This window comes from Xyrauchen texanus, chromosome 33 (assembly GCF_025860055.1).
Source record: "Xyrauchen texanus isolate HMW12.3.18 chromosome 33, RBS_HiC_50CHRs, whole genome shotgun sequence".
Taxonomy (NCBI): Eukaryota; Metazoa; Chordata; class Actinopteri; order Cypriniformes; family Catostomidae; genus Xyrauchen; species Xyrauchen texanus.
The window spans coordinates 16725658-16752170 of NC_068308.1; the positions used below are offsets into that span (position 1 = coordinate 16725658).

The 26513-nt window shown below is 37.0% G+C and overlaps 2 protein-coding genes and 3 non-coding genes across 5 annotated transcripts; 3 read left to right on the plus strand and 2 right to left on the minus strand.

The window, feature by feature from the left end:
• Nucleotides 1–126: 126 nt before the first annotated feature.
• On the plus strand, nt 127–199 carry trnar-ccu (transfer RNA arginine (anticodon CCU)). The gene has a single exon. It is a non-coding gene; the product is annotated as a tRNA-Arg (tRNA).
• A 527-nt stretch (nt 200–726) lies between these two features.
• trnaq-cug (transfer RNA glutamine (anticodon CUG)) lies at nt 727–798 on the plus strand. Its single transcript has one exon. It is a non-coding gene; the product is annotated as a tRNA-Gln (tRNA).
• A 167-nt stretch (nt 799–965) lies between these two features.
• Nucleotides 966–2522, plus strand: mrpl58 (mitochondrial ribosomal protein L58). Its single transcript, XM_052103366.1, has 6 exons — nt 966–1178; nt 1288–1315; nt 1408–1467; nt 1732–1814; nt 1941–2110; nt 2205–2522. Exons 1-6 carry the CDS (start codon nt 1008–1010, stop codon nt 2287–2289), a joined length of 597 nt encoding a protein of 198 aa, XP_051959326.1. The 5' UTR covers nt 966–1007; the 3' UTR covers nt 2290–2522.
• Nucleotides 2523–3239: 717 nt separating this feature from the next.
• On the minus strand, nt 3240–3312 carry trnar-ucg (transfer RNA arginine (anticodon UCG)). Its single transcript has one exon. It is a non-coding gene; the product is annotated as a tRNA-Arg (tRNA).
• A 1139-nt stretch (nt 3313–4451) lies between these two features.
• Nucleotides 4452–8993, minus strand: si:ch1073-357b18.4 (uncharacterized protein LOC797129 homolog). The gene is made up of 4 exons (XM_052103369.1): nt 8560–8993; nt 8242–8322; nt 7769–8049; nt 4452–5789 (listed from the first exon to the last, which is right to left on the minus strand). Exons 1-4 carry the CDS (start codon nt 8714–8716, stop codon nt 5178–5180), a joined length of 1131 nt encoding a protein of 376 aa, XP_051959329.1. The 5' UTR covers nt 8717–8993; the 3' UTR covers nt 4452–5177.
• Between the last annotated feature and the right edge of the window lie 17520 nt (nt 8994–26513).

Here is a 26513-nt window from a genome sequence, read left to right on the forward strand (position 1 = left end):
AACCACAAATAGTAGTCGTATTTTTTTGATAAGTGATATTTGTTTGCGTTTCCAATTTAAAAATATATTATAAATAACGTTTTATTTAAATAAAATATTTATGAAGATATGTGATATAATATTGTAGCCCCAGTGGCCTAATGGATAAGGCACTGGCCTCCTAAGCCAGGGATTGTGGGTTCGAGTCCCATCTGGGGTGGGGATGTTTTTTTTTATAGTATATAGATACATCGTTTGTGCACTACATATAGTTTTTAACTATTAAGAAGCATTTTTAATATGTTTTTAAAACGTTTTAGGGTGTACGGTCTTACATCGTCATTGCAAAAAAAGTCGTCATTATGGGGTATTGTTTGTAGAATTTTGAGGATAATAATGAATGTAATCCATTTTGGAATAAGGCTGTAACATAACAAAATGTGGAAAAAGTGAAGTGAATACTTTCCAGATGCACTGTACTTTTAAAACAGTGAGTATTTTAACATTTACAGATTTACCCCATTCACTTCCATTGTAAGTACCTCACTGGAACACAGATTATGTTTTTACTTATTTTTTGTTTTAAGAAAAGGAGGGTCAAGTTTGAAAACAAGAAAAGATAGCGTTAAGCAACATTATGCAGCAAATGCTGTGAATTGATATAAAAGGATTATTTCACAAAAAAAATAAATAAATTCAGAATTGTTTAACAGTCAGAAGAATTTCTCCTTCTCATAAACACATAGGGGTTCCATGGTGTAACGGTTAGCACTCTGGACTCTGAATCCAGCGATCCGAGTTCAAATCTCGGTGGAACCTACTTATTGCTCGATTAAACTAGAATATGTTAGCACAAGTGGAATCATACTTAATAGATATAAGTTAGCGACGTCAATTACCTTCGTGTTACCAATGACTAACATAACGACGAGGAATTCTTTAAAACAAACGGCATAAATGCAGCGTTGCTTTTGTCTCAATTACCCGGATGCTTTGCACATGCACCTCAATGGTACTTCAGTTGCAACATGGCGGCCTCCATGCTGACAAGTTTACGCTTCTATCAGTTAACCAAGCTAACATGTTCGAGGGATGTGTACCGTCGTTTGGTAACCTTATTTAATAATGACAAAATGCGAGCGAGGCGCTGTCTAGACTATAGTCATTCGCACATGTATACAACCTCACATTCTACACAGGTGAAACACTATATCTTTTTTTTAAAAGGCATACTTTGTTCTGTGATTATTGTCAATGATGTGCAATATGATCCCAATGCTTATGTAAACAAGTCTTGTTTCGTGTCAGAATGATCGGCTTTCACGCATCCCAGTCGGTAAGTGGCATACAAGATGTTCAGGATTATGTATTATGATGACTGATACACTAAAACTAGCCTGTAGATACTGAAACTCTGTCCACTTCCAGATAAACTGAAGATAAGTTATAGTCGGAGCAGTGGACCAGGTGGTCAACATGTCAACAAGGGTAATAATAATATAATGATGTTCTGTCCAGCGCTAGTGTATTTAAGCAGTCTGAAGATATATTGCTCACGTAATTGTTTAGAAGTCAAGCTTATTGTGTTGTGTAGGATCTAATTAAAATAACATTAATGTGGTCAGTAATGCAGCATTCTGGTCAAACGTGGATTCAACTATTCTAAATTGCATTAAAGTGTACATTAAGTGTACATTCAGCAACAAAGAAGGTTTGTAAATGAACTCGATGTATATTATTATTCTGTTGCAGTCAGTACAAAGGCAGAGGTCCGTTTCCACGTGCAAACAGCTGAGTGGATTCCAGAAGAAGTAAGGAGAGAGATTCTCTTGAAGGTAAGAGTAATGTCTTCAATCAGTGCTACAATGAAATGAAATATGCACTACTTCAAAATGCACTTGTGACTGTCAGTATTTATCTGTGTAGTATACAATGCTCGAACCATTAACAACTGTCAACAGAATAAAACTCGTGTAAACAAAGCAGGAGAGTTAATTGTGACTTCAGAGATCAGCAGAAGCCAGCTGAGAAACCTGGAAGACTGCATTCAGAAGATCTCAGAAATGATTACTGAGGCTAGTCAGCGGCCTCCAGAGCCATCTGCAGAGGATATCGCCCTGAGAGCTCATAGGTAAGAGTGCGTAAAGCAGAACTTTATCATTACCAAATATTTCAAATGTAGTTTTGTGTCACATGCATTCTGTAAATATCTGTTATTTGTCCAGGTTAGAGAAAAGAAATTTGGAAAGACTTAAACAGAAGAAGATACATGCTACAAAAAAACAAGCAAGAGGAGTTGACTTTGACTGAACCATTTCCATATTACGTTTTTTTTTTACAATCAAATGAAACATTGCAAAAGTACAAAAGTGGTGTTTTCTTTTGCTGTACATAATGCATATAGGTAAGTGTGGCCTTCAAGCCCATCAAAATTAGACATCTTTTTATTTATTTATTTTTACAGAAACACATGGATACAATTTCAAATTAATCTATCATTTGATAATATATTAAACTCTCTTCCATATGTCAATTTCTGTCATTTTTACAATCTAAAATAAAAATATATCATCAAATATGTGAAATGTCTGACACTGTGGACATTGTTTGATTAATAGTTACATTCACTGTGTGTGTGTGTGTGTGGGGGTTCTAGTTAAAATAAAAAATAAATCAGAAGTAACAACAGTCTATTTGAATTAGCAGAAATAAATAAACCATCAAGATACTGCAAATCATGTTATTCTTACATTACATATGAACTAAACTCTTTCATAATTACTCAAACATGCAAGATAAGGCATTGTCTCTGCAGGTACAATATTATCGCTTCTTCAGAATAAAAATCATTATTATTCACAAGGGTGCTTTTACCTCATCCACCAGGAGGTGCTCGGATCAAACAATAAAAAAAGAGAGAGAGAGAGAGAAAACCTCTGCAAATAGAGAAAAAAATATTGTATATTGTACCAGAGAAGAAACTTTTCTTTCAGAACTTTTTCATTTTCACAGATAAATTTCAAGTAAATAACAAAACTAGCAGAGGATGGTTTCGATCCATCGACCTCTGGGTTATGGGCCCAGCACGCTTCCGCTGCGCCACTCTGCTACGAATGTGTTTTACAGCACCTGAAGTATTAGAAAAAGATTTATGAAAGAAGCGTTATGAGGTACTAATGTTTAATTACTAAATACCACGTTGTGCATTGCAAAAATAAAATGTCCACGTGTTTACAATAAAATATATGACAAAACAAAGACGACCACGAAGGGACTCGAACCCTCAATCTTCTGATCCGAAGTCAGACGCCTTATCCATTAGGCCACGCGGTCATATGAAACACATGGGATAACGGAACTTTTCAACATGTAGTACAGAAACCAGGAAATTTGAATCAGGGATGTTTTATAGTCGGGGTTTTGAACTTGTAAGACAAATAAGATCTATGGTAAACATGACTTATTATAGTAATCACTTTCAAACCTCAAACGTGAATTTTGAAGCCGGACTGAATTAAATACATTTTGTAAGGTATGGAAATTGTAATTGATGTTGTAGAATAAAACATCCACGTATCATCAAGTACTGTTACCACATAGGCCTACTTTTATTTTTCTCACAAATTCAAAAACCCCATTATAAAAACCCATAAGAAAATCCCGAGGGAACCCATGGCGGCGGGTTCGCCTACATATTGACGTCACGATTGAAAAGCTCTAATGGTGACCAGAACAAGATGATAGCTATTTTAGTTGACAGATAAATGAACATTGTATATTTTTCTGTTGAACATGTTCAACAGCTTTTTTGTAGACAAGACTTTATGGTGTATCAGAAAAATTGACGTTTTTGTTAAATATTTTAGATAAATATTCACTGGATTCAAACTAAACAGTGACACAATAGACCCTACATAAAAGAATAGTTTAACCAAAAAATTGAAATTCTCTCATCATTTACTTACCCTCACACCATTCCAGAGGTGTATGACTATCCTCTGCAGAACATAGAAGAATATTTCAGCTCTGTAGGTCCATACTATGCAAGTGAATGTATGCCAAAATTTGGAGGCTCCAAAAATACATAAAGGCAGCATAAAAGTCATCTATATGACTGCAGTGGTTAAATCCATGTCTTCAGAAGTGATATGATAGGTGTGGCCGTGTGGTTGAAAAACAGATCAATATTTAAGAAATGTTTTGCTAGAAATCCTTCTCCCTACCCAGTAGGGGGCGTATGCATGAATAATGTGAATCACCAAAAACAAAAGGTGTATGTGAAAGTAAAAGTTAAAGATTGGAGATTGACTGGGCAGGGAGGAGAATATATAGTACAAATTTACTACAATATTTATTTGTTTCTTACCCACACCTATAATCTCGCTTCTGAAGACCACTAAACCACTTAACCACTATTTTATTATTATTATTATTTAACCACTAAAGAAAGGAAGTCATACACATCCGGGATGGCATATGGGTGAGTAAATGATGAGAGAATTTTCTTTTTTGGGTGAACTGTCCCTTTAATTCAGAAAACGGTTTTACTGTGAAATGCTATGCTTTTTGATAGATTGCTTTTTGTTCAGGTTGGGGTGTAGGAACAGTAGCCTACTAAATTAATTGCAATAATTGTCCATGGGAGCATTTGTCAATGGCAAAAATCACTCTATATCTCCATCTTACATCTCCACATCCTAAATGTTGTTGCACTGAATTCCTAATGAATGGCCATAGGTGTTAGAAACATACCTAGTTTTAATACTGTCATGTGCTGCAAACAATAAAACAAATACAATTTAATGCTCCATTAAAAAAAAATCTCTCTAAAATAATTAAAGAAAAAAATCTCTTTGTATATAATTCTCCGTACACCCATTCTTGCCGCTTACCCTATTACTAACACACATCCAACAGACACAAAAGCCATAATAAAAATGGTTACTTAAATTACGAGGCTCTGACATAACAAATATACTGTTAATAAGTTAAAGATGCCAAATAATGACATGAATGTTTACATTTTATGTCACATTTAGCCTTTTGAACAGGCAAGACGATCTTTTGTTACTTTGATTCCTCTTAACCATATCATTAAGCAACAGGACCATACTAACAACATACAATTTAAACATTTGAAAATTAAATTAAATTCAGTGAAAAAGTAATTTTGAGTAAAAACAGTTATTCTCTCTTCCTCAGTGCTTATCAGCTAGTCTCTGGAGTAGAGCAATAATAGTATCTTGCTTGGATGAGATCAACTCCAATGCAGTTGCCATCCGTCCCATTGCATCAACCATGCTGCGTGCAGTTTTTTCCTTGCGCCGCTCACGTGCATCTACCTTGCGCTGACGTTGCTCCTCTAAGCAGGTACGCTCTTCTTGACTAGTGAGGAAATTCCGGAGAAGTAAAGTACGTTCCTCACCATGCTGCTGAGCTACACGGGTGCCCATTGAGTTGAGCCGAAGATGCCTTATTCTCCGTTTCAGTGGCTGATGACTTCCCAATGGAGCTGGCTTGGGTGAGATGGAGGGCAAAGGTGAGTCTGTGCTACAAGATGGACTGGGGTTTAATTTAGGGGTGACTTTGCAAAGCACTGGGGAAGTCACCAGTGTAGGGATCTGTGAGGAGGATGTGATAATGCCGGTGGGAAGCAGACATGGGGTGGCCATTGCAGCCACTGGAACACTGTTAGATGGACAATCCTCTGACTTTACAGCTGCTTTAGCTGTACTTGCAAATCCAACAAGTGTGGCTGAAGCAGGGCCTCTCTGAACATATTTTGTCTTCCCTAATATATTATCCATCATCTGGGATGGGGGAAAAAAAACAGAAAACATGGAAGATTATTCCATAATTATGAAGCCACATTTTTCCACAAGCATCACTTGATTTTTTTTTTTATGTCCATGATGATCTTAATATCAGTATTTGTGTTCAAGTGTTTGAGACTCTAACAATATTACTGGCACAACTTAAAAACCAACCTTGCGTGTGTAAAACGTCTGGGATATTTCACCAAAAACTGTAAACTGTCTCATCATTTACTCACCCTAATTCCATCCCAGATGTGTATGACTTTCTTTATTTTACTGAACACAAACAAAGACAGATTAGTAGATTATCTCAGCCCTGTATGTCTATACAATAAAAGTGAATGGTGGCCAGAACTTTGAAGCTCCATAAAGCACATAAATTCACCATAAAATTATTTGTGGTTAAATCCATATTTTCAGAAGCAATATGATAGGTGTGGGTGGGAAACTGATCAATATTTAAGTCCTTTTTTACTGTAAGTTCTCCTCCCTTCCAAGTAGGTGGCGATATGCATAAAACTTTTGAATCGCCAAAAACAAAAGAAGAATAATATAACTTTTTAAGAACTGAAAGTGAAGATATATAGTAAAGAAGGACTTTAATATTGATCTGTTTCTCACCCACACCAACCACGCTCCTGAAGATATGAATTTAACCACTGGAGTTAATAGATTACATTTATGCTGCATTAATGTGCTTTTTGGAGCTGTTGGAGTGCTAGCCTCCGTTCACTTGCATTGTATGGACCTAGAGCGCTCAGATATTTTTCTAAAAATCTTAATTTGTGTTCAGCAGAAGAAAGAAAGTCATACACATCTGGGATGGCATGAGCGTGAATAAATGATGAGATGATTTACAGTTTTTGGTGCCTCCACAAACTTTACACAAGCAGTTGCTGCTTACTTCCGCATTGAAAAATAAGGTGGATAGAGCGCAATGGTGTGCCCACCAACTTTTTCAGCCGTCTGAGTACCAGAAGTATTTTCCCCATTCATTTCTTCCATAGACTTTTTATAAAATCTTTCATAAAAGAGTTGTAACCCAAGAAAAAACTAACCAGCACCAAGGAGAATCATGACATCACAAACTTTGTTTTAAGGCAAAAAAGTATTTGAAAATTAGACAAAAAGACAAAGGTACAGGACTGTGTACTCACAGTCTTTCATGAGGGCATGAACTACAATCCCATAAAGCATTGTGAATGATGTTATTGAATAAAAAACGATGGGAATATATAAAACCATTGATTTTAGGTTGTTTATTATAAATATAGAAACAATATATTTAACGTTTATCGCAAAATATTCCGATATGTACAAATATACAAGTGGTTTCAGGGTGAAGCGAGACCAACTCAATTACGTCATTCACAGTGCATCATGGGAGTGGGTGGTCGCTCAGAGGCCTGTTTCGTGGGTTTTGTTGGCCGCAGTTCTCCGATTGGTGGATCTTTCTCTGCTTTAACATGGGTAATGTAGTTGTTTTCCATGGATTCTGATATCAAACATGATTTTAAAACAACAAAGTTGAAAAAAACGCAAACGGATAGCTTCAACTGAAGTATACAGTAGACCATGGATGAACAATTTATGGGATAAATTAATGGGATTTTTACTTCCAGAATCAGACTGTTGCGCTCTATAAAGGGTGGGTGTTTTAGACTTATGACACTTCAATTCTGAAATGTAATTTTCTTAAAATAAAATCCAAAATGACATGAGTGAATGTCCATGTCTTAAAGCCTTTTTGTTTAGATTTTAACCCACTGATGCCGTTGTCCTATTGTCATATCTGTATAATTTGGCACAGAGCTGATGTTAAAATAGTTCAGAATGTCAATTTAAACTAAAATTTCATTCAAATTCATCCAGTATAACATTAAAATGTTAGGCACCCCCAGCAATGTGATTAAAACTTTACTAAATTATCATGAATTGAATCTTATATAATCTGCCCAAATATTCTTACATACTTCAAAGTACTCCCATGAGGTCTTTGTCTGGCCCCCGCATAATGAGCTGCGATCTTTAACCCTCTTGTAAGTAACAATGAGGTTATTCCATTTGCGCCGAATCTTCTCCACAGGTAAAGAGTGACCATGACTCTCCAGTTCTTTTTGAACGCTCTGGAAGAGAAGCGAACGCTCTCGAGAGCTATAAACATCCCAGCACCTGTGCATCGCTTCAATGAGGTGCACAATGGCACCATGTGTGAACTCAGATGATGTGGAAACTGCCTCAGTCCCTCGACCACCTGTGAATTTTGTGGACATTTAAGAAATTACAATTTGCCATCATTATAAAATAAAAACACAATTTCATCTTGTTATGCCATGTGAACATTACAATCAGAACATTATCTGGAGAAACAACTGTCATTTCAATATAATAGAATATTGCTAACGGTAATATGTGATTTGGGACAATTCTCATATACCATACTCACCATGAGGGACATTATTGTCTCTGTTAAATATTGATGATGCAGATGATGATGATGAAAAAGCACTGCTAACACTAATAGGATCTGTGAAAAGAACAGAAAGATGCTGCAGATTAATTCTCAGAACTTGACATACATCTTGAAATATTAAAGCTACTGCAGCTGCAAATTAAATAAACATAAAAAAAGAGAGTTTGCGTTACACACAATTTAGTCCCATCACCATACTGCCAGTGACAGTAATTTGGGGGGGTCCAGGATAAAATAAACCTTTATTAAATTTTATTAGAGCCCTTGATGGAAGCAATCAATGACACTCACAGAGCAAAACAGGAGTTGGGGCCTCGAGCTGCTCGCCTTGCTGTGATGCTCGTGCAGAAGATAAGCTTGCAGTCGAGTCGGTTGCAGTCGTGAGGTCGTCGCATAACGACATGCAACTACCTGCAGACGACTCATTCCGAAGATGTGTGCCCATCATCACACTACGCCTCAGGACCAATCGAAGCGTGCATGAAATAAATTAGACTGGCAAGAGGTGCGCCTTTACTGACGCAGGCACGCTAAACCTTGAGAAGTAACCCGGTTGCTAAAGTTTCACAACTTTCGCTAGCAGATATCCGTCAAATCCTGCTCAGATTTTAACTATCATCTGTATACAAGAACGAAATGTGTAAAGACATTTGTAAACTGTTTGATCAATGCAATCCGAACGACGCTTCGTAAAGATTGTGCACCAATTGTAATGGCTGCGCTGCTCGTATTGCAACTGCGCAACTCTGCTGCGTATGCGTGAAATGCCATTGGTTACTAGTCGCATGCGTCACACGCAGTCTCTGCGCCCTCGCAGACACTACGGGCGAATCCAATCGAAAGTGGTCGTCGCTATGCCCTTCTCACTACAAAGGACACATCGTTTGAGGACAGATCTCTTGATGTGGGCTCTCTCAGTGTTTCCCAACCTTTTTTCTGCAACGGCACACTTTTTAAGACTAAAACATTATACGGCACACCACTATCCCACATAGGCTAACTATCGTCAATATTTTTCCTTTTCAAGAACTTGTCCATGTTTTCTGCCCGTCTTAGTAGCGCGTTTACTTGTAATGTTTTGGAAAAAGAAAAAAAGTCACATAGGTAGGCTGCGCTGTGTGATGTCACAGGTGGCAAGAGCGCTAAATGGGTAATGAAAAAACAACACATTTGCTTATTTTCTAATTTGTAGATTTGTTCAAACTCATGAGGGGTGAAAAAGGTAAGACAATCACTGGTCCATGAATTTTTTTCTGGGGATGTTTTTTTTTTTTTTTTAAGAATAAGTTAAGCACCAATTCCAGCTATTTTAGTGATTCAAGTTTATTCAAGTTTAAAATACTAAAGAATTAGCTGCAAATGAAAGCGTATTTTGGTGAGGCTTGCTTCTGTTTCACAAATTTGTTCAATTTTATTAACTGATTAGTTCAGTGATCCCTTCTGGAAATGTCACTATGTGGTGACAAATGAGTTTATTATGTGCTATGAGTGAGTCAGTGAATCATTTTGAGTCGTTCATGACTGAAATCTACCAAGATAATTTATAGTGTTTAAGCATTAAAAGAACAAAGCAGATCTATAGTCTTCCTTCAGTCTGAGCATTATTTTTCATCCAAAAAGACGACAATAATAGTGAGTTTCAGTAACGTCCTTACCTTCTCCTTTATTAAAACTTGCATGGCTGCATATCTACTGACTTCAGTATTAGAATTATAAACACAAAGCAGATCCACGGTATCATTTTCTGCAGATTTAAACTGCTGAGTATTACTTTTATCAGAAAAAGACCACAATAATAGACAAATAATAATCATTTTGAGTTTCAATAATGTTCTTTTGCCATTGTAAAGTGCATTTCACATGAGTTGAGTCGAGGCGTCAAGCGCCGTATCGCCCTCCACATGACAAGAGTAGCAGAAAGCGTCACAGAGGGGCGATTTTATGAGTTTGCCATGTAAAAAAGCGGGAGGAGTGCACAATCAACATTGAAAACGTATTTGGAAGAGAGAAAAAACCTTGAAGTTGCTTTGATAGGAGAAAGTAATAAAAGGACTCGTTTATTTTTAGGTCTAAGTGTTTTCTTGGTGAATGTAAATTAGTTCAATAACTTGAGTCTCAGATATTCGTAAACGATAAGGTAACATTTAATTAAAATAAATTACGAGACATTCAATGTCTCTTCACAAATTTGGACAGTTTTTAAATATTTCTTGTTGCTTAGTACTCTCAAAGACATTATTGGTGAAGCAAAAACATGTGTGAAAAACACTTTGTGGTAAATTCACGTCACAGACTTCAATGTATGCTGCAGCACTGACGCGAGTCATGTGTAAATATCACACATTTTGCTCTTCACCATCACAAAAGTGATCGATTATGGTTTCAGAATGGCAAATTTCTCCGAAAGGTGAGGAATTAGGATTCCTGAAATTATAATTTTTTTCCTGCATTTATTTTTTGGAATTTGATAATTTTCCACGGCACACTGGTGTGTGATGTTGGGAAACACTGCTCTAAAGAGAGCATGGCACTACAGTTTGAATGCACCCTTCACTAAAATTCCTGCAAAAGGACCCTTTGTAAAAATAATCTTTCTTTCTTTTGTTTAGAATGACTCTTCGAGTGGTGTCCCTTTCGCTTTGCCGTTTGGATAACGCCTTACATTCACCAATGGGAGGATATACAGGACTATCAAGCCAAATTGCAAATTGTATTTGGAATTGCATTTTGTATTTTTGGACGAATACATTTTGACATAATCCAAATGCAGTTGCATATTGACCAGTTTGCATTTTCATTTAGACAAACAGACTTTACAATTGCATTTCATATGTCTTGCGAGTTATGACCCTGTCATATTGAAAAAGCAATATTAATTACCCTGTTTGCTATTTCAATTCCTCTGCATCCCATATGGAGCCTGCCAAAATTCAAATGGAATCGCAATTCCCTTTGCACTTGTATTTCTGATGCCTTACAGAGAGACTTGTCAACTAGTTTTGGGGGTGGGAGTTTATAAATTTTTTTGTTTTGTTTTGTTTTTTATTAAAATACAAATAAGTACAACTAAAAAGGCATTGGCTTTACAATCAGCATTGACAATTTACAATGGAGAGCTCTGCACAAAACAGTATAATTAAACGAAGCAGAAAAAAAAAACCCATTAAAAGAAATTACTGTACAGTGGGCACTCTCAGGTTTTATAACAAATTATATTTAACAAATATCTCCAATCATTTCAAACTTTTACTTTTATTATTTTCTGGGCATATGTATATAGTTTTAATTCATTCATAAATACTAGGAAAAGTGAGGGAGATTTGACAAATCTGCATTTATGGATGAAGTATTTGGCCAATATGATAACATTATTTATCAGAAAAGCCAATAAACAATCTTTTTCATGTGTACATATATTATATTTTTAAAAGTGAATGTAATATTAATCACAGCTTTTTCTAATAACCAATTCTGACAGATTTTGCTGTTTTGGAACGAAATTGGTACTTTCATTCACCAAAGTGGCATTCAACTGATCACAGAGTATATTCAGGACATTACTGATGTAAAAAACAGCACCATCACTATTTGAAAAAAGCCATTTTTTATCAAATCTAGACAGACCCCATTTCCAGCAGCCATCACTCCAACACCTCATCCTTGAGTAATCATGTTAAATTGCTAATTGGGTACTAGAATATCACTTGCCGTTATATCAAACACAGTTGAAGCTATTTGTTTTGTTAAATGAAGCTTAACATTATCTTTGTGTTTATTTTTGAGTTGCCACAGTATGCTATAGACTGGCATGTTTTAAGGTCAATATTAGGTAAAAAAGGACAAAAAAGAAACAGCGTTCTCTAGAAACTCATCAGTCAATCATTGTTTTGAGTAATGAAGGTAAATAGTTTGAGAAATAGATGCCTCACATGTCCTCAGCTGACAGCTTCATTGAATTCTACCCGCTCAACACCAGTTTCATGTACAACAGTAAAGAGAAGACTCAGGGGTGCCTTTTGAGAAGAATTGCAAAGAAAAAGCCACTTTTGAAACAGAAAAACAAAAAGAAAAGGTTAGAGTGTGCAAAGAAACAGAGATTGGACAACAGATAACTGGAAAAGAGTGTTATGGATCTTAACCCCATTGAGCATTTGTGGGATCAGGTAGACTATAAGGTGCTTGAGAAGTGCCCGACAAGACAGCCACATCTATGGCAAGTGCTTCAGGAAGTGTGGGGTGAAATGTCATCTGAGTATCTGGACAAACTGACAGCTAGAATAACAAGGATCTGCAAAGCTGTCATTGCTGCACATGGAGGATTTTGTTGATGAGAACTCTTTGAAATAGTTTAAGAAGTTCTGAATTTTTTTCATATTGTAAATAGTACATTTTCACATAATGTCCTGACTATACATTGTTATCAGTCAAATGCCACTTTGGTGAATAAAAGTACCTATTTCTTCCATAAGTGCAAAATCTGTACATTATTCCAAACTTTTGGCCACCAGAATCACTAGATTCAGTAAAAGACTGCATTTTGATTAGAAGGGTACATGTCATTTAGAATTTTGAAATGAGTTTCTTTAGCTTTGGGAGGAACAGGAAATTTCAAGAAAGATATTCTAATATGTTTTGTAATGTGTATATTACAGTATGATCTAGTTTATTTCTTAGAATCTGATATGGGTAATATGTTTCATTAAGGACATGTCTTATGTGTTATGTGAAATCTGTACATTTCTCACTCTCAAACTCAATTTCTCCAATGTACAACATTGGTAGAGCTGGGGTAACTTGATCATACAGTAGGATACTTTTCATCATCATTCTTATACTAGCAGATATAGAATTTCTAACTATAAAAAATTATTTTGGATGACAAATTAACCCATGTTTGAGATTAAAAGCATTGTAGTCTAGAAGGTCTTCATTATCATCCAATTAATCTTTCACGGGAGTTTATACTGAGTGGCGTGTTTGTAATTGAGTCACAATCGACCGCATTAGAGCCCCTGCCATTGCTGTCGACGGCCAAGAAGGAGATGTGCATTTCAATCAATCAATCAATCAATCAATCAATCAATCAATTTATTATTTATGGAGCACTATTAAAAACAACTACAGTTGACCAATGTGCTATACAATAAAAACAAAAATATTTGTGTACATTACTTTATTTAAACTGTCCACTGGGGATGGGAAATTAAGCTGCATGAAGATTCTCTGAAATCAACACGTTAGTGATGTTACATAAGACAGTTCAAGGTGTATATCGAGTATGCAGCGCAATTTCCAACTAGAGAAGTTCGTCAGGACAAACTTTAGATTGGCTTGAAAAAGCCTAGTCTGAAAGTTTATTGATGGATTGAATGCTTAGCTAGGCATTGCTAGCTTATTTTAGCATGTTGCTAGCATGTTTTAACACTTAGCTAGACATTGCTAGCATGTTTTATCATGTTGCTTTGTTAGGCTTTTGTATTTGGTTGCTAGGCAGTTACCAGGGTGATACTTAAAAGGCTCCTTGCTAGACTGAGTCAAACGTGGCAAACAGGAAGTTTCTATGATGTTCTTGTGCAGAGATACTGATCTAAGTGATTTTGAATGGAAGTCAATCGGGTTTGATTGCTAAGGTGCTCTAAATGGTTGCTAGGGCATGACTAAGTAGTTTCCATGATGATACTTGAAGACTGATTGCTCACCCAAGTGAAATAAGCAACTCTCATGTCTCTAGGACATTATGATCTGAAGATATTACTCTCAGACATTTTTAATGGAAGTCAATAGGGCTGGTTGCTAGGGTGCTCTAATTGGTTGCTAGGGCATGGATAGCAAGTGAGGGCAAGAGTGATTCTTATTGGCTGCTTACTAAACTGACTCAAAAGAGCCAATCCCCAAGTGTCTACAACATTCTGTTCTGAAGATATCCTTCTGAGCCATTTTGAATGGAAATCTATGGGGGTGGTTGCTAGGGTGCCGTAAATGGTTGCTAGGGCATATGATATTTAAAGACTGATTGGTAGCCCGAGTGAAATGAGCCAACCCCATGTCTCTATGACATTTTTATTAGGAGAAATGATCCCACATAATTCAGTCTCTTGTCATAGTTGGAAAAAATTTTTTTTTCATCGATGAGACCCTAACCATAGTATGCCTATGGGGAATTTTTAGGCCTGTTTTAACCCCCAGGAGTACATTTTAACCCCAGTATCATGTAATGCTCCAAAACAGCTTGCTAGGCCATATGAAATTAGTCCACCCACATGTCTCTACGATATTCAGATCCGGGGATATGATCTGTCAAATTTACGATATTCAGATCCAGGGATATGATCTGTCAAATTTCGTCGCATTAAAAAGTCTATGGGATTTTTCAGGATCCATTAGAAAAGTCATAGCACAGGTGTCATAAATAGGATGGTCAATTTGACACCTCATTTGTGGGTCTATGACATATTATAATAGTGATGCTTTTCTTTGCTAGCACCACTAATAAGCTTAAATAGTAGATCAGTAGGTTGGCTCTTTCAAGCCAACCTAATGAAGCCCAGTATCGAAGCGTGGATTAGATTAAGTGATGAGCTGTTTCCTTACAAAAGTTGTGTATTCAGCATCAAAACATCCATTAAAAAATAACGTCCTCTTGTCTAATCGCTAGTGTACTGCCCATAGTATGTCTATGGGAATGCAGAGTTACGCTATTCTATGCTAACCTTATAGGCTCCTCTTTTAGGGGGGCTCTGGCCTGACTGTGCAGTGTTGTGAGCACTTAACGTTTAAGTGTAATTAGAAATGGCTTTCATATTACATTATCATATATCCTGTCTTACATCCATCCATCCATCCATCTTCAACCGCTTATCCGAAGTCGGGTCACGGGGGCAGCTGCTCCAGCAGGGGGCCCCAAACTTCCCTATCCCGAGCCACATTAACCAACTCTGACTGGGGGACCCTGAGGCGTTCCCAGGCCAGTGTGGAGATGTAATCTCTCCACCTAGTCCTGGGTCTTCCCCGAGGCCTCCTCCCAGCTGGACGTGCCTGAAACACCTCCCTAGGGAGGCGGCCAGGGGCATCCTTACCAGATGCCCAAACCACCTCAACTGACTCCTTTCAACGCAAAGGAGCAGCGGCTCTACTCCGAGCTCCTCACGGATGACTGAGCTCCTCACCATATCTCTAAGGGAGAAGCCCGCCACCCTTCTGAGGAAGCCCATTTCGGCCGCTTGTACTCGCGACCTAGTTCTTTCGGTCATGACCCAACCTTCATGTAGGAACAAAAATTGACCGGTAGATCGAGAGCTTTGCCTTTCGGCTCAGCTCTCTTTTCGTGATAACGGTGCGATAGAGCGAGTGCAATACCGCCCCCGCTGCCCCCGATTCTCCGGCCAACCTCCCGCTCCATTGTCCCCTCACTCGTGAACAAGACCCCGAGGTACTTGAACTCCTTCACTTGGGGCAAAACCTCATTCCCTACCTGGAGTACGCACTCCATCGGTTTCCTGATTATTCCTGGTATTATTATTAGGGCTGTCGATTTAATGCGTTAATTGAGTGCGATTAATTTGACAAAAAATAACGCGTTAAAAAAATGTAACGCAATGCCCCCGGATAAGGAAGATTCCTGAGAAATGCAAGCTTGTAGTACCACCTGTTTACTCCAGAGGGCAGTAATTGAAATTTTAGCTGTGTGGGCAACACGCAGTTTATACAGTGAAGAAAACAACCCACAACACTGACATGCATTACGTTCTTGCATTCAAAACACTTGATGGAGCGCAATGTTTTAAATATTTAAAGATAACTATGTATAATTATTTCATCATTATATATTGAATTATTGTTATATGAGGGGCTTTCACAGCAAATATTTGTATATGCGATTAATCGTAATTAATTAATCGGGACACCATGTAATTAATTTGATTAAAATTTTTCATCGATTGACAGCCCTGATTATTATTATTATTATTATTACATTGAATCATGTTCACTCTTATTAAAATGTTTGCCAAACTTTAATGTGTGAATCATATTATCAGAAGCTTCAAATGAACACACTCAGCGTTGTAAGGCTTTTATTTGTGCATAATAGGTTAAAACTAACAGGCTGACTGCTTTATTTCTGACCAACCACCGGATGGTTTTTGACACTCCTGAGCCTTTGAAACTTTTCCTGAAATACTCAGTAGAAAGCATCAGAGCTTCACTCAGCATCATATCCCATCCCTAGTGAACAGTTCAAATAAGATAATGTACACAAATGCACATCTTGATCTTGGCCATCGACAGCAAGGTGACAAGTGCTCTAAAATGTGGTCGATTGTGACTGATGTCACTTCCAATTACAAACACACCCCACAGTATAAACTCCCACCCCCAAAACTGGTTGACAGATGTCTCCGTAGAGCATTAGATATGCAAGTGCAAAGGGAATTGCGATTACATTTGAATATTGGCAGGCTCCATACAGGAATCAGAGGAAGTGAAATAGTAATTTACTTTTTAAATATGACAGGGTCATAACTTTTAAGACATATGAAATGCAATTGCAAAGTCCATTTGCAATTGAAATTTGGCAGAATTTGTATGTTTGTCTAAATGAAAATGCAAACGCTAATAATGCATTTGGATTATGTCACAATTTATGCAACCAAAATAGAAATTGCAATTCCAAATACAATTTGTTTTTGAAAATAACAAATTGTATTTTATAGCATGATTTTGCTATCATGCTATAAAATACATATTAAGTGCATGGACATCCGACTAACCTGCTCCAATTCAGTCAAACTGGTCAATATGTCTTATATGAAAGTGACAAGATATCCTGGGGTTTCATGACCAATCTTGAATTCATGTCAATCACTGGAATTAATTAATAAATTAATTAATAGTTTACTATGTCACGTTGTCTTATTCATTTCATTACTCACATTAAGACAAGAAATAACAAATAACGATGACACAATATATGACTATAATTCTTAAAGTAATATTCAAGGTTCAGATCAAGTTTAGCTCATTCGACAGCATTTGTGGCATAATGTTGATCAAAACAAAAAAAAATATTTTCTTTAAAAAAGCAAAAATGGAGGTTACAGTGGGGCACTTAAAATTGAAGTGAATGGGAGGAGGGTTTAAAGGCAGAAATGTATAATTTTTATAAAAGCACTTACATTCATTATTCTGTTCATAACTCATGTATTGTTTGAGCTGCAAAGTTGTTTAAATCCAATTTTGTATGGTCTTTTTAGGGTTTAAGAGTTTGTTACATCATCATGGCAACAAAGTTGTGACATTGGCCATACATTTACTCAGAAAATGTTATTAAGTGATTATATCACACTAAAATTATTTGTTTATATTGTGTGGCTTTGTGGTGACTACTCATGTCCAAATTGTATTCTCCAGCAACATGTCCATATGTATTGGTTACAATGCCAAATATGGTTTAATATTATTGTTTTGCCCATTTCTAGTGTGTTGTTCATCTCACATTTACATTTTACATTTATACAATACATTTCTGTTAAATATGGAAAAAGTAGGGGAAGATTCTTTAATTCTTAATATCACACACACACACACACACACACACACACACTACTGAAATGATTAGCCTACTGATATCAGAAACTGCCATGTTGTGTTGTACTGATTGCCTTTGACGTACAATCTAAGTTTTAGTTCCATGTTAATTACACAATAAAAATATTATCATCTACTGGCAGCTTATAGTAGCCTATTTTCTTCCATGAATATCCAACTAACACACAACATGTCCCAAAAGAAACATTCATGATTTGTTTACATATGCCTGTGTGTTTGAATTAATCAAGACTTTACTTTATATTTGTGCACTTTTAATGCTGCAAGTCACCCCTCATTCTGTGCAGGTCAGCACTATCTGGGCTCCTTCTGTCCAAAAGTATATGAGTCACCACATAGAAAGACCACAAGTTCTATTTGCATTATGTATCCTCTTCTGTAGCATGCTATCTGGAGTATAAAGCTATGAGGTAGGGTACAATTGCATTGCTATTTTATGCTGTAAAACCTTTATTTTACAGTTCTTTGCCTATAGGGGGAATAAATAGCAAAAAATTTACAATTCCACAACATCTGGTAACCTTTCTTTTAAACTTTGGCTGCATGTTTGGAGCATAAATTGAAGTTTCTGTCTCCCCAGGAACAATGTCATTTGAAGTTGCAGTTGGCCTATGACACTGCAACTCTTATATATTGCTTTGCCTGGGTGCACTGTCCTAAATAAGCAATTAAGCCCAAATTTCTTATATCCGGGTGTTACATGTTTTTGGTTTGCCTTCCGGATGAACTTGACTGTCACTGGCTAAATTATATACGGAACTATTTATTTGAAAATGAAGCATTGCTGTCCCTTGAGTATCAAGCATTTATGTGAGTGGGCACATAGTGACTCACAGTGATGACTTTTGTTATAGATCGTATGGCTCAGTTTCCACAGAGATATCTATATGTTGCTATTAATAATGACATTTGTGCACTTGTTTTGAATCCCAGAAGCTTAACCATAATTGGAAATGATATTGCTTGTTAAAGTGCTTTAAGCTGTGATTAACTCCATTGCCACGGAGAACGATGCAATTATCCATCAAGCAAAAAACATATATTTTTTGACCTATCACAATCACATCACCTACTGTCAACAATGATGACACTTTGTGAGGTTTTTACTAAAGTATACAGTATAGTCGCTCAGAAAAAGACAAAATGATATAACAACTGATCAAATCATCTTTTTTAATTCTTCTGAGGATTTAATCGTTTCTTTAAGGAATATTGGATATACAGGGGTCTTTTGTTAGAAGACTTTTCACCAGGTAAAGAACTTGTATGATATGTTAATGCAGTGTGGGTATTCAGTGTTTTATAATATTGTCTCTCTCTCCTCTGCTCTTGATATTTACATTTCAAAGCAATACATTACACATTTTAGTGATTCAGTGCTGTTTCACATTTAGCCCCCCTCTGGTTTTCAAATCAATTCAGTTTATATTTTTATCGTTGTTAGATTGAGTTGCTCTCAGCACGTGTTTAAGGAGACTACACTTTCAGTGCTTTATAATTAGCAATATTGGATTTAAAATACACATGACCAAAAGTAAGTGGACACTATATTATAATTAAGTGCAATCCTTAATTCCAGTGCAGACAAATCTATATTATTATATTTTTCCAACTTTGTGGAAACCACTCAAGAAGAGTAGAAGTTTTTAGGGAAAAGGACCAACTTTATATTAATTCCTTTGGTTCTGATATTAAATATTCAACAAGCACTTATGAGTGTTATTTACGGGTATCCACAAACTTTTGTCCATGTAGTATATGTTGGGTCATTCCAAGTCAACTCAACCAAAGGTCCTCAGCTCAAAATGTTGATTTTGTTTTGTTTTTCTTAATGATGAAAACTAAAAATTAAATGCCATGAATCAATAATTGTGTCATTTATTCTTAAAAGAATATTCCGGGTTCAATACACATTAAACTCATCGACAGCATTTGTGGCATAATGTTGATTACCACAAAAAAATTATTTAAACTAAAAAAAAAATAGAAAGAATGAATGTGGGTCCCAGTGAGACTGTAAATTCTTTCATTCTAAATTAAATTCATTCTTTCAAAAGTAATGCCACAAGATGTAATCAATATGCAAGTTAACATGATTTTAATGTGATAAAATCACTTACCTTTTCTGTGTTAAGTTATAGCCAATTTTCAACTTCATTGTCAAGATGATGAAATGTCTACAAACCCATAAAGACTGTAAAAATAATTATTTAAACAACTGTACAGCTTAAATAATACATGCGTTTTAAAGAAGAATTAATGTAAGTGTTTTAAGAAAATTATAAGCTTCACATTTCTGCCTTTAATCCCCCCAAAAATTGTCCCCATTCACTTCCATTGTAAGCGCTTTAGTTAATCCTTGATGTTTGCTTTTAATAAAGAAAAGGAGGGATGAGGCAAAATTTGTTTTGTGGTAATCAACATTATACAACAAATTCTGTCAGTTGAGCTTAATTTGTACTGAGCACAGAATATTCCTTTAAAACAAAGGAATTTTGTACTCTCAAAAATTTAGATTTTTACATTATTGTTTTTATGTGAATAAATAATGGTTCATTTCTAGTTTCAACATTATTTTACTTCAGACCTTTGATTTGTTTTTTGACCATTGAAAATTGGTAAAATGTAAACATTTTTAGTTGTAGCCTTATTGAGAGACCCATATCTCTAAATGGTCTGCACTTATATAGCACTTTTTTAACCTTAGAGGTTACCAAAGCACTTTACACTGTGTCCCAATCATCCATTCACTTACACACTCATACACCAAATGACGGCAGAGCTGCCATGCAAGGCATTGCCTGCCATTGGGAGCAACTTGGGGTTCACTGTCTTGCCCAAGGACACTTCAGCATGTGGAGTTGTGTGGACCGGGAATCTAACCGCCAACCCTGCATTTAGCAGCGGACACGCTCTACCACCTGATCCACAGCCACCCCTCTAGCCTAATCTCTAGGAGTTAACAATAAAAAGAAATGTTTGTTCTGAACCAGAATCGAAAATGTCATTAAGATGTCTATAAAACAAAACACTTTTTTTTTTTTCACAATATTTGTACTTGTGCCATTGGCATCAACAAGCTGAAGTCAACTGATTTTAGAAACACACCTATGACACTGCTAACTATCTAGGGTTCATTATTTGACCTGTAGTTTTGCCCCAAAATCTTAAACCAAAATGGTACAAAGTAATGGACTACAGAGTACATACTGATCTAAAAACATCATCCGGGGAAGTTTCTGAAATTGATTGATTTGATGTGGAATAACCCTTTAGATAAATCATCTGCTAAATGAATACGGCTTTTGGGTGGCTGTGGCTCAGGTGGTAGAGCGGGTTGGCTGCCAATCGCAGGGTTGGCGGTTTGAATCCTGGCCCACACGACTCCACATGCCGAAGTGTCCTTGGGCAAGACGCTGAACCCCAAGTTGCTCCCAATGGTAGGCTAGCGCCTTGCATGGCAGCTCTGCTGCCATTGGTGAATGAATATGTGTGTGAATGGGTGATTGGGACACAGTGTAAAGCGCTTTGGTAACCTCTGAGGTTAGAAAAAAGTGCTATATAAGTGCAGACCATTTACATTTAATTGTAAAGTATTTCACTCAAATGTAGTGACATGTCAGAGTTCTTGTAGTATATGTAGTTGTAATGGTCAGGTTGAGTTAGTTTAGTCATGAGTACTTACTTCTCAATGTAAGACCAGACCAACTCAACTGTGCCCCAGCTCATTTAGATGATTGCTCAGACTTTTAGACAATGACACTTTCAGCACTTTTCCTCAGATTTGTCCATAGATTCAGACTAATGTATTAAAGCTTTTTGAAAGCATGTCTCTGTCAGCCACAGTTTCAGTTCATACAATATAAATAAGATAAGACACAACAGAGGAGATTATCCTTGCTCTTTTCCTTCAAATCAATCCATCTGTACTCCTCATTCCACTAGAGTGCGTGCCCCATGTGCTCCTGCAGAACTGGGCTAATTAACCATCAGCACCAGCTAAGACTCTGGTCGTGACTAGTGTGTGCCTTAGCTGCTGTGGTGAATCCAGCACAAAGGCTTCCGCACTTTCCAGCCAATTTATCCCAGTCTTTACATACAACATGGGTGGGTTTTAAGCAGACTCAGTGGAGACGTAACAGTAGTTAAAAAATAACATGTGTCAAGGTTGTCAAAGTGTGTATATCTTCGGTCCTGTAAATGGTCATCATTTCTATTAAGATTTCACAACTTTTGATCACCTTTTTGCCTTCAATAATGGTCCTGCCATTGACAAATACATTTTTGAACTTACAAATATTCCATGTGTTCTCAATTAATATGAGGTCATTAAAGCTGCATGCTTAATTATAAAAGAAGTAGCAGAGTGCTGTTAAAATAGTTTTTTGTGTGGAGTATAGCATATAAAACACTGCAGGGTTTTATATGCTATAACACGTCAATTTTCCAAAAGTAGATAAAAACTACATTATCCCTTTATTATGTATGTAATCCTGGGCTTGCTCACTGGAAGAAATGCAACAGTGATTGGAGGCGACTAATAGGTTGGCACAAGTGGCACCAGACCGGGAGACAGGTGGATCTGTCCACCCACTGGCGTTATGGCAGAGCTTGCGTTGTTTGTCTCAGTGTGCCCAACCTGCCAGTTGTACCGCTCCAGGCACTGCTGAGTCACCATTCTGTGGTCATATAACTGTAGACATATGGCATCTACTTAGGTTGATGTGATATCCTCCTTCAATTTCCTATGCTTTTTTATTTTACAATTTGTCCATAGTTCAGGAATTTTGAAAGAGACATGCAACCATAGGTTTGTGAGTTTTTACATCCAACTGTCTGCTTTAAACGAATAGTTTACCCCAAAAAATGAAATTCTGAAATTGTTTACTCACCCACATGTCATTTGAAACACATTTGGCTTTCTTTCTTATGTGGAACACAAAAGTATTTTGTGTATTTGTAATATTCATTACAATGTCAGATGACTCTGACCAACTTTAAAACTTAAAAAGCACCAACAATTAACATAAAAATTGTCCATGCAACTTGTGCATCATTTCCCAAGTCTTCTAAGAGCATATGATATGTTTTGTTGAGAAAAAAACAAAAGGGAAATACATTTTTCAGTGAAAATGACAACCGTTTCATGTTCATGAAAAAAGCTATGAAAGAAGATTGTGTTTACATGAGAACTTGTGTTTTTTATAGCACTAGCACTAAAAAAACGTAAGTTATCGCAGGAACAATTGCTACTGTGAATAAGCTTATTTCGTAGTGCTCATTAAGACATCAAGGTTTTCACTGGAAAAATGACTTACATTTCTGGTTGTTTCTTTTTTTTTTTCATTTGTGTTCCACTGCTATTTTTTATCTACTGCCATTGTATTGAAAATACAGCCAACGATATTCATTAAAACACCTTTTTTTGTGGTCTTCATAAGAAACAAAGTCAGACAGGTTTGAAACAAAAGAGAAGAATTGTAATTTTTGGATGAATATTCATAGTACTGTCTGTAAATTCTCTATTTGTGCAAAGTTGATAGCAAATCAGATCACATTGTTCTTACTCTGAGCTTGTTACATTGAATCACTCAGTTTGGTACTTGTGGCAATATAAATAGCAGCAAGCATACAATTAACTACATGGACTCCAGATGTTCATGCAGATGAACAAATATTTCATTTAATCAAAAAGCTCCACACAGATGAATAGCTATCAGCTTTTGCATAATGCTCCATTTGACAATGTGTATTACATTGCTGTGTGCCTTGAAAGAGCCTGTCTTTGTTCGACTGTGGATGTGTGGTATGCATTTTATTGTATTAAACATTTCACACCACACAAAGTGAATAGATCATTTTATAAATCAGAGGGTTTTCAGATTTTTAAAAAGAAACAAATTAGTATTTTAAAATAAAGAAACAAATGAAAATCTATTTTCAAAATCTATTTCATCTATACAAAGTCTGGGTTGCATTTCCCAAAAGCATTGCAAGCTTAAGTTGATCGTAGAAACCACTGGCGCTAATGGTTTCTGCAATCTACTTAGGACTTACTATGCTTTTGGGAAATGCTGCCCAGGTTGTTTTGCCTTTTTAACCAATGAGTTAAATGGACTACTTGCACTGAGCTTCATGATGTACTTCCATTCTGAAATAATCCAGCTCACTAGTTTCCAGATAAATGTTTTACAAGTTGCCTAGTTCCCGCATTTACTGTAGGTGCGATGAACATTGTTACCGGAAATGCCTGAGCCGCATTAACGCGGAAGCAGTTGTGCAAATAGTCAATTTAAATCATTTTCTGGGTTTAGTGCAAGTTAAAGGAATCTGTGGCATAATGTTAGTTACCACAAAAAATCATTTCCACTCTTCCTTTGTTATTTAAAGGTGCATTCATTCATTTAATCCTCATTAAAAAAAAATTACACTTAAAGACATTAATTGTAATTTTGCAATATATGTTGGAATTCATGACCACTCACATTAAAATGAAGACTCCAGTCATTTCAGTAACCTTATAAAAGCTGTTTTATTATACATGGAAAGGGTTTGCACATGGGGGCTGCCATGTCAGAATCACATGACCAGCCGAAAACTACTCGCTTAATCTCAGTTACCGTCCTATTGTTTGACACTTTCACTAAATGATTAAAGTAATCATGGCTGTGGATAGTGAATTTCTACAATTGCATCTGAAACTGTAAACTATTGATTTTAAATGATGCTGCATCCAAGACACTAGGTGTCAGTGTAAGTCCAAGATGACAAAAAGACAAAAGTTACCGAGTGCATATTTAACAACAACCAAAAGTCAAGGTTACAGTTACAATGGAATACAACTCTTACACTCTTTCAGGGGGGCCTGGGTTGCTCAGTGAGTAAAGACGCTAACTACCACCTCTGGAGTCGCAAGTTCAACTCCAGGGTGTGCTGAGTGACTCCAGCCAGGTCTCCTAAGAAACCAAATTGGACCGGTAGCTAGGGAGGGTAGAGTCACATGGGGTAACCTCCTCGTGGTCACTATAATGTGGTTCGCACTCGGTGGGGCACGTATTGAGTTGTGCGTGGATGCTTGGGGGAATAGCATAAAGCCTCCACATGCCTGTCTCTGAACAAGCCACATGATAAGATGTGTGAATTGACGTTCTCAGACACGGAGGTAACTGAGATTTGTCCTCGATTCGAGTCACTATGCCACCATGAGGACTTCAACAACAACAACAAAAACAACATTCTTTCAAAAGTATGTATAACCACAAGATGTAAACTACATGTGTTAACATGATTTTAGTTTGATAAAATTAGGAATATTTGCTTTCACATTCCTTTTAAATATATTCAACTGTAAAAAAAAAGGTATTCAGCCTGATGAATACATAAGTTTTCAACAACAAAAGTAATTTCTAAGAATCATCCGTTTGAAATTGCTCCTTAAAGAGATAGTTCTCATCACAATTCACTTTCATTGTATAAAAAAAAAAGATGCAATGAAAGTGAATTGTGACTGAGGCTAACATTCTGCATCACATCTGCTTTTTTGTTCGAAGGATGAAAGAAAGTAATATGGGTTTGAAACAACATGAGGGTGAGTAAATAATGACAGAATTGTCATTTTTGGGTGAACTATCTCTTTAAAGTAACATCTGCACTATTCACTTTTTATAGTGCATAAAGAGAAAAGATTTCAGTCATTATAGTAGATATTTAAAGGAAGAGATAGAGAGCGGGAAAGAGATGGGCATGAGTGTAGGTGGCATATAGTGTGGTTATCAGCATCATTAATCACACTCATGTTTGGAGCCCTCTCAACCATTCATGATGTCACAGGAGAAAGGCAGCCAATCAGATGCCTGTGACCAACCCCTGTCCTCTCATTATCTCCTGCTTTGCCAGCTTTGTATACTCCAGTCAGATCTGCTAGCAAAACAGACAGTGTGCTGCTGATTGAAGCAGAGCAGATACACCAATGCAACGGAGCAAAGAACACATCAAAGCCTGAGAGAGGTGAGTAAATTTTCTTTCATTTTAGCATGCCAGCATCTTTCTTACTCTATGACTCTCCCTGTACTCGTCCACCTCTATATATAGATCACTGCCAGAAATATCCCTTCTTCTCAGGCAAATATTTTCTCCTGACAGAGCCAGTTGAAGAAGGAAAATAAAACTAACAAGAACTCACCAGTGGCTCCCCTGGCTTGCAGCTCTGAGATGGGCTGCTCATCTGGCCGCTTTCCCTGCCAGCCTCCAGTCATGGCACAACTGCCCATGCTGGACCCTGACTGCAGCCAACCTCAGGATGGCGCAGGACCGATGCCTGTACCCAAAGCCACGGAGGACCTCTCCACTCTGGAGCGGCTAGCCCAGGCCACCGGTGGCACTGAGAAGTCCTGGTACCGCTGCGTGTTTCCTTTCGGGGTCATCTCTCTGGTGATTGGCATGGCAGGCACCGGCGTCACATTCACCTTCAACACGCTGCCCCAGACTAAAGTGGTGTCCCTGGTACTGCTGGTTGTGGGATTCATCATGTTGTTTATAGCAGCTGCATGCTGGAAGGTGCACAGGTCTAGGAGGAGAGAGAAGAAGGAAGGGGGCATCTTCAGCTCAGAGCAGTGCACTCTGTAAAAAAGCATATTAAT